Raw genomic sequence first — 17,250 nt, forward strand, 5'->3', positions numbered from 1 at the left:
TTGGTAAAACTCCCTCACAATCGTATTCCTAACTGATGATAATGCAAGGTTCTGCCACATCTTTGTTCATTGATTGGAAAAGTTTAAGAACATAGAATTTATTACATGATTAATCGTCAATCCATCTGCAGTGGGACTAATCAACTTGCACTACGTACCATCATTGTCAGTAGGCTATAGGAAAATAAAAAATTATCATAAAATTCCCTTTACATTCCAATAGTACAGAATAACATGTAAGAGTTATTTATACCATGAAGTACCATCCCATATTGTACACAACAGGATTGGGAAATGTAGGCCTACACATGCTATCCCTTGATCCACCAAAGCAGAAGCATCAAACTTAAAAATGCTGAATACTGTACAACATGATTCTTTCCAGAATCATAATTACTAGAGTTCATGGCTCAGAGATACAGGACATTCCATTTCAGAACTGAAATATTTACTGTGCACATGTTTATTACTATTGTACATTTCCAGGAGGAACACTGTGAAATCAGGCAGCAACATAATAAGTGATTGCTATGGAATAAAGACTGTCCTCCCCCTGTAAGCGCAACTTTCAGCTTCGGGCAGTGTCCAGAGGGATAGGGTCTGCGTTTAAGGCACATGTCTGATGCACCCTAGAAATGCTGCCTTGTCACTGAATGGTCTACTGCAGGTCAATGTCAAATGACTAATCAATGGTCATGTGGTCATTTAGTCTGGCGATATTCATTGGTGCCTGGTTAATAATGGCATAGGCTTGGTAACAATTCAGGTGGTCCTCTTTCCTTTTGGATATAGTTTCCAGCTGGTTGATTTGTAAGTCGCTCTGGATAAGAGCGTCTGCTAAATGACTTAAATGTAAATGTAATGTTCAGTTTATCCATGACCCTGTGGTCTATGTTCAGTCACTTCCTGGTTGTGACCTCACACGGATATGACCCGTACGGGGCGCTCCTTGACATAGAGGGGGTGTCGACACATCCTGTAGGGCTTCTCCAGAAGTGGAGATACACTGCCCTCCTGTCCTCCATACTGCCTGACCAGGCCTGAGCCTGGGGGTACCACTTGGGTCTGAACCAGGCCCGTTGTCCGAGGTGGACCTGGATACTGGGTTAAGATAGGGTTTTGAAGTAGGCCTGGATTGTGTGGCAGACCTGGGTTGTGGTAAAGGCCTGAGTTGTGTGGGAGGATGGGATGGTTGTAGCCTCTGCAGGGAAGAGGAGCTGAGTTGAGGGCTGGGCCAGTGGTGGAGGCCTGGACTGGACCAGTCAGAGCATAGGGGTACTTATGATACCTGTAGAGAGGACAGACACAGAGACATTGAGCTTTGCAAGGCAGACACGCATGAACAGGCATGCACTCACGCATGCAGGCACACACACACACACACACACACACACACACACACACACACACACACACACACACACACACACACACACACTCACACTCCTCACCAGCTGGGTCTCTTATTGTCACACATTGAAGGGTCATGGTTGACCCATGGTGGAAGTGCCTTCTCCTGGGTGTTGTTATTGTTGTTCCTGCCATTGTGGCCGTAGCGAGAGGCCCTGTTCTCTTCCAGTTCTACTTGCTCCAGCTGGTGCCACAGACGCGTCTCCCTGGCAACACAAAAAAAAGTTTTTACAGATGTAGGATCTTAATTTGATCACTCTTTTGTTGCTGAGAATGTTCCTGAACAGCAGGAAATCCAAACTTGTAGTGTATTTGAGGTTTAAAAAGGCTTCTAAAGTTTATAATTTCCACTTTGAAATGTCAGACTTGATTTGCCCTAATGAAAAATGTATCAACCCCTACAAAAATGTTCATTAATGATAATTCACATCATAATTCACATTTCCTGTTGCTGCAAGATTATTTTCCTGCTATAGCAAACTGGCTTAAATTAAGATCATACATCTGTATAGTCCAATGTAGCTTACTTGGTAGAGGATGAAGCTTGCAACGCTAGGGTTGTGTGTTCGATTCCCATGGGGGACTAGTATGAAAATGTATGCACTCATTTCTGAAAATGTATGCACTCACTAAGTTGCTCTGGATAAGAGCATCTGCTAAAATGTAAATGTTGTACTCTCAATAGCTACTGTACATCTCAATATTGTTATCAATCCCCTTTACCACATAGTATAATTTACGACTCTCCATCTTTTGCTTTTTCTCACCTCTTCCTGTCTTCTCTTTTCCTTTCTCTCCCCCCTTTCTTCCGTTCATCTCTCCTTCTCATGTGTCCTGTCTCATCTTTTGGTCTCCTCTCCTCCTTCTCCCCTTTCACTAGTCATGGCTCCTCCTCTCCTACGTCTCTCCTCATCTACTATCTCCTCTCACCTATCCAGTCTATCTTTCCTTCTCACCTCTCCTTCCATCCTACTTCGATCTCTCCCTCTGGCCTCTCCTGTCTCCTCCATCACTCCTCTCACCTCTCCTCCCATTCTCCCTCCATCACTCCTCTCACCCTTCTTCCTCTCCTCCTCTGCTCTTCTCTCGCTCTCTCCCCTCACCTCCGCTCCTCTCCTCTCCTCCCTCCATCTCTCCTCTCACCTCTCCTCCTTCTTCTTCTCCTCCTCCGTGACACAGTCGAGCAGACAGCAGGTGATGAAGGCAATGGACATGAGGAGGATGATGGCACAGCTGATGATGGATGCCACCACTGCCACACGGAACCCAAAGTCTTCCGACGGGGACACCGCTGGGAGAAAAGATAAAACATCTATCAATTAATTTATGAGATCTGTCTACAGATAACAAACAAGATATATAAAAACAAATCACTCCAGAAAGTGATGGAAATATAATATATTTGAATGCCTTTTTAAGTGTATTGCATCCATTTATAATAGACATCATTAAGTACCTTGGTACCATGGTACCTAAAGTGTTACATTGACATCTACATAACACTGCCCATGGTCAGAGAGCACATAAAACTAATATATCGCCAATATATTCCTCTATGTTCCTCTTTTTCAGAATAATTAAGAGGCTGACAAGCAGGGAGTTTGCAATCCATGCACTTTTTCCACTCAATGCATTCTGAAGCTTTAATATACTCCTACACACGCATGCACGCACACACACACACATGTGCGCACACACACACGCGTAAACTTTCCTAAGAGGACAACTTTCATTTTCACAATAAAGCCCGAGTCTGACTCATCCATAATGTATGACTGAAGTGACGGCTGTCTTCACAAGGACGTCTATGAATATTTCAAGAACAAACATAACCGGCACTGTACTAATGCGGAGTGCTTTGATTGCTGGCTGGTATGTCATTTTCTATGACAACATGTCCTGAAGGAGTAGACTGGGGTCCTCAGACCAACTCTGCCATATACTAACATACTGTAACTATGAACATCCACACCTACAAGTAAAGACCAGTGGTACATCAGTGTGTGAGTATCCTCTCAGCTTTAGATGCCTTTTGAGAAGTGTAACTTTTAAATGTTTTTCAAAGCGCAGATGTTCAACTTAATAAAAAACAGGTTTTCCCATCTCAAGAGGTAAAATAAAAAATATATAATATAGTAAGTGCCTATTAAGTACCAAATATATTATTATTATTATTATTATTATTATTATTATTATTAAATATATTAAGAGTTGACTGTAACATGATTGATGATTTCTTCTTAAATCAGCCATTAATCCCCTTGTGATAGGAGGAATGAAAGCTTGTTCTGTGCAACAGGGAGTGGCAATTGAATGCCAGATTCACACCAAAAATACATTTGTTAAAATATTCCTACCCTGTCTATCTATGGGTAACGGGGTTGACGTGTTATGCTCAACCCACTCAGTTTTCTACCACAAAACACCAGAAAAAGGCCAAAAAGAGTAGAACCAGCTCACTTGCTTTTACTCTATGATTTGACTATTAGATGTTCATTGTTTGTTTAGATTAATTTGGGGATTAAGCGGGATAAAATCTTTCTAGAAGTGACACAGGTGTGAAGGAGGGACATGTCAAAATTCTGAATTTTGGAACTTCACTTTAGCAAGCCTTCATTCATATTAAATGACACTTAATTTAATATAACAGGCTTTTAAAATTCTATATTTGTCCACAATTTCTACATAAAATATCAAAGGGTTGCAAAAGGAACTATTTTCGTGGAACGACACAGATACATACGTTTACACCATGGAGAGCCTCCTGACCACTGGGTGCTGTTGCTGCCCCAAACACAGGACACCTCATTGCCCCCCACCAGACGGTGTCTGGATGGGCACTGCAGGGTGATCACCGTTCCCACATTGGTGCCATTCCCCTGAATGATCTTCTGGGTGCCCAGCGCGGGCTGGGGCATGGGCGTGCACTGGCCTGGAGGGGGAGATGGGAGATGGTAACTATGGTATATACAGCCATATGTGAGCAGAACAGATAACTAGAACAGCCACAATAGAACTTTCAGAGGAGAGAGCACCACATGGAACCCTCACAATGGAATGCTGCTGCATCCCTTCAGCACAGAACACTACATTACAGAACACTCTGCATAGAAGCCCGTTGGGGGCAGCTCAGTATTGCGTGACAAAAACACACACCACATCTGCAGCCCTACGCTTTGCTGCATCTAATGCTGATGGTATCAAAGCAGGAAACATGATAAATCATTAAATAAAAGGACTGCTAGCTTGGCAGAATCTCAGGTCCCATTTGTGGCCATGTTAAACAGCTGGTTATCAGACTCAGCACGGTGCTGCAGGAAAATGGACTCCCACTCTGAGCTCTGGTTTTCATACTGAACTATGACCCTTAACAGAATGACACTGCTCTAATGCAAATATACAGGAGTGTATTTCGGAAGGAATCAAAGTAAGCCACAGCTTGTGGATAAACAAAACAGCTTTGTCACATCCTGTGAAGTGTGTTCAGTCAATTGTTTCTACACTGGCTGTGCTCCTGTAATTGGTTAATATAACAAATAACACATTCACTGGGAACACGTCACATCTTATCACCTCAAGAGTATAACGGTAATGTAATTAAATTAAAATGTAATTAATGTCTCATTCTCTCTCGATATAATTCAAAGGAATACTCTCACGAGTCTCAAGTTTTGGAATTTATGAACACTATTTTCAAATTACATTTTAGAGAAATTGTCTGTGAAATCATGTAGCCTAGGCCTATTACGAATGTGTAGAAATTGTTGCAGTGTTTTCTTGCCACCAGAAGAGGTCCTACATGTTCAAGAAATGACTTCTTGAACTCAACGATATCTGAAAGAGGAACCAAGTTGTTTTAATTCAGATAAGGTTTGAAATAGTGTTAGTAAATTCCAAGACTTCTGAGACTCATGAGAGTATTCCTTTGAATTATAGCGAGAGGGAATGAGAGAGAGAGAGAGAGAGTGAGAGTGAGAAAGAGAGAGAGACAGAGAGAGTCAGCAAGCAAGAGAGTTATGTTGCTGACTGACTATTGGGTGGTAGGCTAATTCATAAACCATCATTTCTGCAGGGCAGGCAGACAGCGCTCTCCAGCAGTCTGTGACTCATAGATTTCTGATCAAAGATATCAGTTCTCTCTGTCAGTTGGGCTGGACTGGCAGGGTGAGTTACATTGCTGAGTAGGCCTTTCAAGGCCATGATGAAACCTCACCAGCCTGAACAGATCCACAGAAAACACCATATTTATGCAACAGTTTTTTAGTACACAAGGACAATTTTATGTAACTTGTGAGTGTGTGTGTGTGTGAGAGAGAGGGAGAGAGAGAGAGAGAGAGAGAGAGAGAGAGAGAGAGAGAGAGAGAGAGAGAGAGAGTGTGTATGTGTGTGTTTGTTTAAAAGTGTTGCTGTACATCCTAGCTCAGTACAACCGCAGTGTTAGTTGGTGTGAAACTAAGAAACAGTGCATTCTGAAAGCCACCTGCAGCTTCTCGGACCATGTGATCTATAGGAACACACTCTCACTTCCCCCTTTCCATTATTTTGTCCTTATTTACAATACAGGCTCAGAATAGACAGGCTGGCTACTCTATTATTCCATTAAAACCATAGCTTTTAAAACGTTAAGACCTTTATTCCATGTATGTTTTGTTGTCATGTGATAGTTTGCATACATATTATGCATAGCTTGCAGAAAGTAGGCCTAATGTTGTTTTCCTGCAATGTAATTCATTGAGTACAGATACATCATATAAATGAAGTGCTATTTGTGTGTCATGGAATGCATTTTCTCCCCAAAATTAGGCTACATGTTGGTAGGCCTACTCTGTGAGTTTACAGCTATATTTCACACAGAGTTTACAGCTATATTTCACAAATCCATTAAACAACATCATAATGCCTCCAATAAAGCAGGCACTGTACTAATGACATGACATTTATGACCACATTGGATACATCGTGAAGCTCGCTTACCTGTATAATTACGGCCACGGTTGCCGTTTTTGGTTGAATAAATAGTTCTGGAAACATCAACCACCGAAGCTGTAACCGTTGACATGTCGGACGTAATCTACCCAACGGTCGACAACCCCTCCAGGACGCGCGTAAAAAAACGATAAGGAGACCCACAAGAGTATGCTACGGTAGCCTAGAGCTGGAGAATTATGGTCACTGGGCTGGATTGTGTTCGCAGCTGTCTCAGTGCCTGTGCGTGCTCACGCGTTTGCTTTTTTCTGTCTCTTACTCCCGGGCACACGGACCCAACAGCAACCCGGTGTGTTGGTGTATCGGCTCGGCATGTCGCGCTGCGCTCTGGGAACGCACTGACTGTCCCGAGCAAAATCCGTCTGCAAGGTCTGCTAAACTAATCGGTGTGTAGGCTGTCAGAATATCACTTGGTTCACTTGATGTCACGTAATAGGCTTGTTGTCAGGGCGCTCCGAAGGTTGGCAGAATAGAATTAGGAATTAAAATAGGCCTACATTAAGTAATGTAATATCATCGCTATGGTTGGCAGTGAATTCCTTCTTTCAGTTCACAATACAGAAGGAATCTGTGTGTTTGTGGGCTAGAGGTGATTCTGTCACATTGCCCCGCCTTCGATGATCTGCTGTGCACATATTATACTTTATGATAATGGTACTATATACTGTCATTCATAGCACTAAGCATATACAACCAGGCTTTTGATATACTATAAGCTATTTGGAAGTAGTCAGATTTTATATTTCTTATAAAATGCTATTTATAAGCCTCAGATATCCGGAATGTGCTTATTGTTGCATGATGTAATGCATCAAAGGATATCATGAGACTTTGATAGTGTCCACCACTGCACACTTCAATCTGACATCACATGACAGGGTCTGGCTGGCTTACATCCTCTACTCACATTACTTACTCTAAAGGCATGAATCCACTGTACAGTTGTAGGCTACATATATTTTTACCATATCCTTTCCTAATCAATTTGCACAGATAATACCTTGTCAGGCTGGACATTTAGTGAGGGGACTCCGATTGCATGACTCGGTCTAGAGCAGATAGCTGTACGGCGGGGATTTGAACCCGTAACCTTTGGTCATCACCATCACTTATACAGCTAAACCATTAGTCTTGGCCTAGAGTTTCCTGGGTAGATTCTGAAAGTATTACGTCCTGGAGGTTGCCCTTCTGATTTATAGAATACAAATGTTGCCTATTCGTTCTTTAATGTAATATGATTTACATGAGGCTCGCCAGTCTGTTCTCTGTGCCAGAACAGGAATCATTTTTATCTTTATAAACAGTGGTCATTCATATGCATAGCTGTTAATGTTAATAGCTGGACAAGACCAGAGATAAAGGGGGGAACAGGATGGTGCGAAAGCAAAGGAGATAGAGAGAGAGGGGTTCAGATTCAGATTAGTCAGAGCCTATAATCAATGCAAGTGAAATCTATCAGCAGAACAAGTGTTGTTTGTTTACCCATCATACACTTCACTACCAGCTGTCCAAGAACAAGAACAATCAGCCAAACCGGAAATAATTTCCTCATTGATGCGTACTGTGCAGGGGTGCATTTGAATACATGACGTGGGAGTTGTTTTCAATCACTATCTTCACATCCTGCGTCTATAGAGCAGTCCTCTACCAACCAGTTAACATAATCAGTCTTTTCTCCTGAAGAAAGAGTAAACCACGTCACCGTCCAAGGGGTCCATCTCATTCCCTATAGCAGGGGTACTCAACTCTTACTCTACGAGATCCAAAGACTGCTTGTTTTCTGTTCTACCTGATAATTAATTACACCCACCTGGTACCACAGGTCTAAATCAGTCCCTGATTAGAGGGCAACAATAAAAAAAATGCAGTGGAACTGGTTTTGAGGTCCAGAGTTGAGATTGAAGGCCCTATAGTGTGTTTTTCCTGCTCCTCCTTTTGTGCCCTGGCAGATCGTTTTGATGTGGCATAGTTCAATTAGCTTAATGGTAAACCATCCAATTGGTCCTGAGCTGGTATGAATCATTTAGCTCTATTATACTGCTCATCAGATAGCCTTATTAATGGAATAGCCTTTATGCCAGCCAAGAGCGATACACTGCTCGTAGTGTAGAGACCTACACACACCAACTCTACTCTGCTCTCCACACAAAGCAAAACGGACTTCAGTACAAAATTAGATGCCAGGGTCACCAACGGAGGCAAAGTAACCATGTTAATTAATGCTCATTCATTCTGAAAAAAACAAAGTTATACTAGGTAAAAAAGACAAATTCAAACTCTAAATGCTCCTATCGGATGGACAAATAAAGTATTCGTATACAAACATACCAGGGTTGGGCTCAATTTAGAATTTCGGAATTTACTCCTATTTAACTCATGAGTTGAAATTCAAATTGAATTGGCCACACCCCCCCCCCCCCCCCCCCCCAAAGGTGCAGACCCCGGATGCACCTAACAAAGAAAAAATCTTACAAAAATAAACCCCTTAAACTAAAGGGCGGGAAGGGAGGGTGGCTGCCGTCACCGACGGCTCCTGTGCTACACCCCCCCTCCTCAAACCTCCTACAGTGGAGGTGGCTTAGGCTTAGGGCTTAGTCCCCTACCTGACCAGTCCACCCCACTGAATACCTCGGCCTGAAGCATGTCACTGTAGACCCTGGACTGGACTCTGGGAGCTCCGGACTGTAGGGCGACTCTGGGAGCTCCGGACTGTAGGACGACTCTGGGAGCTCCGGACTGTAGGATGACTCTGGGAGCTCCGGACTGTAGGACGACTCTGGGAGCTCCGGACTGTAGGACGACTCTGGGAGCTCCGGACTGTAGGATGACTCTGGGAGCTCCGGACTGTAGGACGACTCTGGGAGCTCCGGACTGTAGGACGACTCTGGGAGCTCCGGACTGTAGGACGACTCTGGGAGCTCCGGACTGTAGGCCGACACTGGGAGCTCCGGACTGTAGGCCGACTCACTCGGTTACGGACAGTGGGACGACTCACTCGGTTACGGACAGTGGGACGACTCACTCGGTTCCGGACAGTGGGCAGACTCTCTTGGTTCCGGACAGTGGGCCGTCTCTCTTGGTTCCGGACAGTGGGCCGTCTCTCTACGGGGCACTGTCGCCGGAGGCTCTGGACGAGGCACTGTTGCCGGACACTCTGGACGAGGCACTGTTGCCGGAAGTTCTGGAAGTTCTGGTTGGGCTCAATTTAGAATTTCGGGAATTTACTCCTATTTAACTCATGAGTTGAAATTCAAATTGAATTGGCCACACCACACAAGATGTAGAATTGAGTTTGAGTGCCAGAAAGTATAATTCAATTCAGTACAATTCAGTCATGGAACATGGGAGTTTCATTGAATATGACAGGTCACACTTGCAGATACCAAAGAATTGTCGTGTCTTTGGTATCATTAAATTGAAGACTACTATTTTATCAAATAAATTCTCTGTAATTATTATTACGTGATTAAACTAATCATGTAAATGTAATTAACTAGGAAGTCAGGGCACCAAGGAAAATCTTCAGATTACAAAGTTATAATTTTCCTAATATAACTTTTCAGATATTTTAATATCTGATCAATTAGTCTTCTAATTAATGAATTATTCTTACCTCGCGTTTGTCTCATTCCAAACGTTGTAAGTTGTTGATTATCTGCACGAACCCAGCCTTCACTATGAATCATCCATACATCAACTGTCTTAATCATTTATTTACTAACTAACTAAATAATCACAGAAATGCATAACAAACAAACAGTAGATATGGTTACAAGGAAATGATAGGGGAGTTTCCCTAGTGGGCTAAGCCGATATGACGGCTTGGTAGACAAAAGGAAGTGGGTGGGGACTGAGAAGGGTGCGAAAGACGTAGTCACTACACAGTTGATAATTATATTGATAGAAAGTTCATTTGATTGTCTCTCCATCTGCTTCCAAGGAGTCTTTCGTGGTTAGAATGGATACTTCAGAGTCCCATTCAGAAATGTTCTTATAGAATAGATATTTTGGCAGTTTGTCGGTCTTCGCATTCAATGGTACATAATTCTTAGCTGCAGACTAGTAATTAGTATCGAAGAGTTGCTCTTATTCTGTTGGAATCGATAGTCTCAGAGTTTAACCACGTGGTATGGTTAAGAATTCAGCAACCATTACAACCTTAGCTTATCCTGAGGTTTTTATGGTCTCTACTCAAACCTTATCCCCCTCAGCTGGCCAAGGTAGGCATGGTCTAAAGGGAATTCCTTCAGGTGGGGGTTATATTTGTAACAGTAGAAAAGAGCTGTCCCATGATGCCAGATCAATGTCTGTGCTCATGGGGCGGGCCAATGACTTAGTTAAACTTTAAAGGGAATACAATTCTCTCACATTAACAGTTTAAAATCACATTACACAATTTCACAAATAGTTTCATCTTTACTCATTAATTTCATACAATAATTAGATGCAACCCTCAGAACGGAGGCTACTGTATAAACAGAGTTATGGTAATGTGGCTGTATTGTCTTTCCTGAGGTCACAATCATAAAACAAAACGGACTGGTCGTAGCTGGTTTCTCCACCGACCGTTTACACATTCTCCAAAACATGGATATTGTTCAGTTCTCAAGTTCTGTGATGTAGAAGAAGTTCCTTTCTCTCTCTATACTACCTGGCCCTGAGGAGAGTCTCCTCTAGTAACTTACGACCTGAGATAACAGAGCCTGGGTGTAGGGGGAAGAGAGAGGTGGTGAGAGAGAGGGGGGTGGTACTCGCTATATCCAAAGAGGGCCACGTCATGACAGTATATATCACTTTTCTCTGGAAACAATGTTCATATACTATTTTAACCTTAGTGCTAAGAATAGCCTATTATAGTTCCAGCAACGGTTTCATTTATTTGGCTTCCTTTTGAAGGCCTCGCGGTGACCTTGAGGGTTAAACTAATGCATTCTCGGAAATGTAATGTATTCCCCATATTGAACAACGTTTAAGAGATTAATTAAATGTTATTATTTATTTATTTTCATTTCACCTTTATTTAACCAGGTAGGCCAGTTGAGAACAAGTTCTCATTTACAACTGCAACCCGGCCAAGATAAAGCAAAGCAGTGTGACAAAGAACACAGAGTTACACATGGGATAAACAATCGTACAGTCAATAACACTATCGAAAAATCTGTATACAGTGTGTGCAAATGAAGTAAGGAGGTAAGGCTATAAATCAGCCAATAGTGCCGAAGTAATTTCAATTTAACAATTTACACTGGAGTGATATGTGCAGATGAGGATGTGCAGGTAGAAATACTGGTGTGCAAAAGAGCAGACTGACAAAAACAAATATGGGGATGAGGTAGGTAGTTGGTTTGAATGGGCTATTTACGGATGGGCTGTGTACAGCTGCAGTGATCGGTAAGCTGCTCTGACAGCTGATGCTTAATGTTAGTGAGGGAGATAAAGTCTCCAACTTCAGTGATTTTTGCAATTCATTCCAGTCATTGGCAGTAGAGAACTGGAAGGAAAGGCAGCCAAAGGAGGTGTTGGCTTTGGGGATAACCAGTGAAATATACCTGCTGGAGCGCTTGCTACGGGTGGGTGTTGCTATGGTGACCAACCCTGTGCCACCCCCATAGAGACTGCCAGAGGTCCGGACAACAGGCCCCCTGATTTGACACACTGTAACACTGGACGTGACAGTACCCCCCCCCCCCCCCCCCCAAAGGTGCAGACCCCGGATGCACCTAACAAAGAAAAAATCTTACAAAAATAAACCCCTTAAACTAAAGGGCGGGAAGGGAGGGTGGCTGCCGTCACCGACGGCTCCTGTGCTACACCCCCCCTCCTCAAACCTCCTACAGTGGAGGTGGCTTAGGCTTAGGGCTTAGTCCCCTACCTGACCAGTCCACCCCACTGAATACCTCGGCCTGAAGCATGTCACTGTAGACCCTGGACTGGACTCTGGGAGCTCCGGACTGTAGGGCGACTCTGGGAGCTCCGGACTGTAGGACGACTCTGGGAGCTCCGGACTGTAGGATGACTCTGGGAGCTCCGGACTGTAGGACGACTCTGGGAGCTCCGGACTGTAGGACGACTCTGGGAGCTCCGGACTGTAGGACGACTCTGGGAGCTCCGGACTGTAGGACGACTCTGGGAGCTCCGGACTGTAGGCCGACACTGGGAGCTCCGGACTGTAGGCCGACTCACTCGGTTACGGACAGTGGGACGACTCACTCGGTTACGGACAGTGGGACGACTCACTCGGTTCCGGACAGTGGGCAGACTCTCTTGGTTCCGGACAGTGGGCCGTCTCTCTTGGTTCCGGACAGTGGGCCGTCTCTCTACGGGGCACTGTCGCCGGAGGCTCTGGACGAGGCACTGTTGCCGGACACTCTGGACGAGGCACTGTTGCCGGAAGTTCTGGACGAGGCACTGTTGCCGGAAGTTCTGGACGAGGCACTGTTGCCGGAAGGCCTGGTGCGCGGGGCTTGCTTAGGACGCGCCAGACTAAGGACACACACCACAGGGCTAGTAGGAGGAGCAGGGACAGGACGAGCTGGACTGGGCTGACGCACTGGAGCCTAGTGCGTGGTGCTGGTAATGGAGGTACCAGACTGGAGACACACACCTCAAGGCTAGTGCGAGGAGCGGGAACAGGACGTACTGGACTGGGCTGATGCACTGGAAGCCTGGTGCGTGGGGCTGGTACTGGAGGTATCAGACTGGAGACACGCACCTCAAGGCTAGTGCGAGGAGCGGGAACAGGACGTACTGGACTGAGCTGACGCACTGGAAGCCCGGTGCGTGGTGCTGGCTTCGGATGTGCCAGAGTGGAGACACGCACCTCACGGCTAGTGCGAGGAGCAGGAACAGGATACACTGGACCGTGAAGGCGCACTGGCGGTCTCGAGCGCAGTACTGGCTCCACCCTTACTGGCTGGATGCCCGCTTCCCCCTGGCAAATGCGGGGCGCTGGCACCACGCACACCGGCCTGTAAATGCTTGGCCTCGACGCCGTGCGCATCACTCCAACGCACGGGACCTGACCAGTAATAGGCTGCCTCCAATGCGGCTTAATCCTGGCCCCGCCAAACTACCCGTGTGCCCCCCCCAAAAAAAATTATTGGGACTGCCTCTCAGGCTTAAATGCCAACCGTGTACCCCTGTAACAGTCCCGGTCTTCGTTCCACTTTTTCCGTTCCTCTCTTGTTGTCTCCACCTGTCTCCATGGCAGGGTCTTGTCCCCTGCCATTATCTCCTCCCATGTCCACGATGTCCTCCACTCCTTTTTCTCCCTGGTCCAGGATCCTTCCTCCTCCTGGGCCCGCTGCTTGGTCCGCGTTTGGTGGGAGGTTCTGTAACGGTCGTCGTAGTGGATGGACCAAGGCGCAGCAGGTTGAGTGCTCATTTTGACGTTTATTTTAAATAACCACGAACACTTCACAAAACAAGAAAACGGACGACAATATAACAGTTTGCAGGTTAACCCTAGCAGTGCAAAAACAACCTCCCACAAATCCCATGACAAACACATTCCTATCTATAGGACCTTCAATCAGAGGCAACGAAAGACAGCTGCCTCCAATTGAAGACCCCAACCCCAATTACCTACACATAGAAATAGAAATTACTAGACAGAACATAGAAATACACTAACATAGAACAATGACAAAAACCCCGGAATACATAAACCAAACACCCCTCTACATACACACACACCCCGAACCATATAAACAAATACCCCCTGCCACGCCCTGACCAAACTATAATAACAAATAACCCCTTTACTGGTCAGGACGTGACACACACTGAACTCTCTGAGAAGTAGTTAGTGAACCAGGCGAGGCAGTCATTAGAGAAACCAATGAGAATACTTTGATTGACAGAGTCGAAAGCCTTGGCCAGGTCGATGAAGACGACTGCACAGTACTGTCTTTTATTGATGGTGGTTATGATATCATTTAGGACCTTGAGCGTGGCTGAGGTGCACCCGTGACCAGCTCGGAAACCAGATTGCATGGAGAAGGTACGGTGGGATTCGAAATGGTCGGTGATCTGTTTGTTCACTTGGCTTTCGAAGACTTTAGAAAGGCAGGGCAGGATGGATATAGATCTGTAACAGTTTGGGTCTAGAGTGTCTCCCCCTTATAAGAGGGGGATGACCGTGGCCGCTTTCCAATCTTTAGGAATCTCAGACAATACGAAAGAGAGGTTGAACAGATTAGTAATAGGGGTCGCAACAATAGCGGCGGATAATTTTAGGAAGAGGGTCCAGATTTTCTAGCCCAAATGATTTGTAGGGATCCAGGTTTTGCTGCTCTTTAAGAACATCAGCTGTCTGGATTTAGGCCAGTTGCTGCGGGGGGTGCAGAGCTGTTGGCCGGGGTCGGGGTAGCCAGGTGGAAAGCATGGCCAGCCGTAGAGAAATGCTTATTGAAATTCTCAATTATCGTGGATTTATCAGTGGTGACAGTGTTTCCTAGTCTCAGTGCAGTGGGTAGCTGAGAGGAGGTGCTCTTATTCTCCATGAACTTCACAGTGTCCCAAAACTTTTTGGAATTAGTGCTACAGGATGCAAATTTCTGTTTGAAAAAGCTAGCCTTTGCTTTCCTAACTGACTGTGTATTGGTTCCTGACTTCCCTGAACAGTTGCATATCGCGGGGACTATTCGAAGCTAGTGCAGTACGCCACAGGGTGTTTTTGTGCTGGTCAAGGGCAGTCAAGTCTGGAGTGAACCAAGGGCTGTATCTGTTCTTAGTTCTACATTTTTTGAAAGGGGCATGCTTATTTAAGATGTTGAGGAAAGCACTTTTAAAGAACAACCAGGCATCCTCTACTGACGGGATGAGCTCAATATCCTTCCAGGATACCCGGGCCAGGTCGATTATAAAGGCCTGCTCACAGAAGTGTTTTAGGGAGTGTTTGACAGTGATGAAGGGGTGGTTGTTTGACCACGGACCCATAACGGACTCAGGCAGTGGTCGCTGAGATCCTGGTTGAAAACAGCAGAGGTGTATTTAGAGGGCAAGTTGGTCAGGATAATATCTATGAGGGTGCCCATGTTTACGGATTTGGGATTGGACCTGGTAGGTTCCTTGATAATTTGTGTGAGATTGAGGGCATCTATCTTAGATTGTAGGACGGCCGGGGTGTTAAGCATATCCCAATTTAGGTCACCTAGCAGTACGAACTCTGACAATAGATGGGGGGCAATCAATTCACATATGGTGTCCAGGGCACAGCTGGGAGCTGAGGGGGGTCTATAACAAGTGTCAACAGTGACTTATTTCTGCAGAGATGGATCTTTAAAAGTAGAAGCGCTAACTGTTTGGGCATAGACCTGGAAAGTATGACAGAACTCTGCAGGATATCTCTACAGTAGATTGCAATTCCGCCCCCTTTAGCAGTTCTGTCTTGACTGAAAATGTTGTAATTGGGGATGGAAATGTCAGAATTTTTGGTGGCCTTCCTAAGCCAGGATTCAGACACAGCTAGGACATCAGAGTTGGTGGAATGTGCTAAAGCAGTGAATAAAGCAAACTTGGGGAGGAGGCTTCTGATGTTAACATGCATGAACCCAAGGCTTTTATGATTGCAGAAGTCAACAAAGGAGAGCGTTTGGTGACACACAGGGCCTGGGTTAACCTCTACATCACCAGAGGAACAAAGGAGGATTAGGATGAGGGTACGGCTAAAGGCAATGAGAACTGGTCGTCTAGTGCTTTGGGAACAGAGAATAAAAGGAGCAGATTTCTGGGTGTGGTAGGATAGATTCAGGGCATAGTGTACAGACAAGGGTACGGTAGGGTGCGAGTACAGTGGGGATAAACCTAGGCATTGAGTGACGATGAGAGAGGTTGCATCTCTGGAGGTGCCAGTCAACCTAGGTGCAGTCTCCGCATGCTTGGGGGGATGGGACAAGGGGGCTATCTGAGGCATGTTGAGCAGGACTACGGGCTCCGCAGTAAAATAAAACGATGAGATCTGCCCTAAACAACAGTATACAAGGCATATTGACATTAGAGAAAGGCATAAAGCAATCACAGGTGTTGATTGGGAAAGCTAAGACAACAATGGGTGAGACAACAACGGCTAAATGGCGATGAATGAGCAGAGAGGGTCAGTTAGCTACACACATGGCCTGAGTTCAAGGCTGGGGCAGACCGAAACTAAATTAAGTACCGTGCTAATGAACAGTCCAGCTGTGTAGCCGAGTGATCATAGGGTCCAATGAGCAGCAATAGATGAAACAGGGAGCCGTTCGGTAGTCGATTACTACGCTAGGCGAGCAGGAGACACAGGCTAGCAGATGGATCATCAACATCCACGACGCAGAGGCCGGTTGAGAGCACATCAGCAGAATTACGTCAGCAGACCAGCAGACCAGACGTGATGGATTGGCGGGGCTCCAATCCAGCTTCTGATGGAGGTTCCAGTTATAAGGTCTAAAAAAAGCAGATCCATACCACATTGGGTGAGGCGGGTTGCAGGAAGGTATATTTAATAAAAAAATTGAAAAAAGAGATTGAAATATAATGAAATGTATACAAAAAAACCTGAAAAGACAATATTTACATGGGACGAAAACAAACACGTCTTACTGTGGCGCCATCTTGATGTATCTCTAATTGTTATGCGAAGTGGAACAGGGGAACCCAAGAGCAGAATCAGACGAGGAGACTGGGATGAAGTAACCAATGTATATATTGACACACAGGGGGGAGATGGAGTGCAGGTCAGGGGAAGCTCGGGCGGGTTGCTGGAAACCAGGTGCGGAGGCTGAGGCGAGAGGGTTGAGACAGGGTAAGCAGGTCTGGAGGGGAATCCAAGGGAGTAGTAGAGTGGGGAATCCAAGACAGAGTAGCAGGATGATGAGA

At 45.3% G+C, this 17,250-nt stretch overlaps 1 protein-coding gene and 1 long non-coding RNA gene across 3 annotated transcripts in view; one reads left to right on the top strand and one right to left on the bottom strand.

Annotated features, from left to right (window-relative positions):
- LOC145860897 (uncharacterized) overlaps positions 1 to 2,559 on the top strand; it is a 38,285-nt gene extending 35,726 nt beyond the window's left edge. The window contains exon 3 of the long non-coding RNA XR_014380659.1: positions 2,291 to 2,559. This is a non-coding gene — a long non-coding RNA (uncharacterized LOC145860897). The remainder of the gene's footprint in view (positions 1 to 2,290) is intronic.
- LOC106571891 (uncharacterized) lies at positions 83 to 6,970 on the bottom strand. 2 transcript variants are annotated; one of them, XM_082961991.1, is made up of 5 exons: positions 6,385 to 6,970; positions 4,150 to 4,342; positions 2,468 to 2,701; positions 1,452 to 1,616; positions 83 to 1,288 (listed from the first exon to the last, which is right to left on the bottom strand). In XM_082961991.1, exons 1-5 carry the CDS (start codon positions 6,467 to 6,469, stop codon positions 919 to 921), a joined length of 1,047 nt encoding a protein of 348 aa, XP_082818117.1. In that variant the 5' UTR covers positions 6,470 to 6,970; the 3' UTR covers positions 83 to 918. The 2 variants fall into 2 exon arrangements, with proteins under 2 accessions (XP_082818117.1, XP_014000896.2); XM_014145421.3 differs by having other exon boundaries at positions 2,554 to 2,701; positions 4,154 to 4,342; positions 6,385 to 6,968.
- Positions 6,971 to 17,250: the final 10,280 nt, after the last annotated feature.

Source organism: Salmo salar, chromosome 15 (genome assembly GCF_965601325.2).
Source record: "Salmo salar chromosome 15, fSalSal1, whole genome shotgun sequence".
Lineage (NCBI taxonomy): Eukaryota > Metazoa > Chordata > Actinopteri > Salmoniformes > Salmonidae > Salmo > Salmo salar.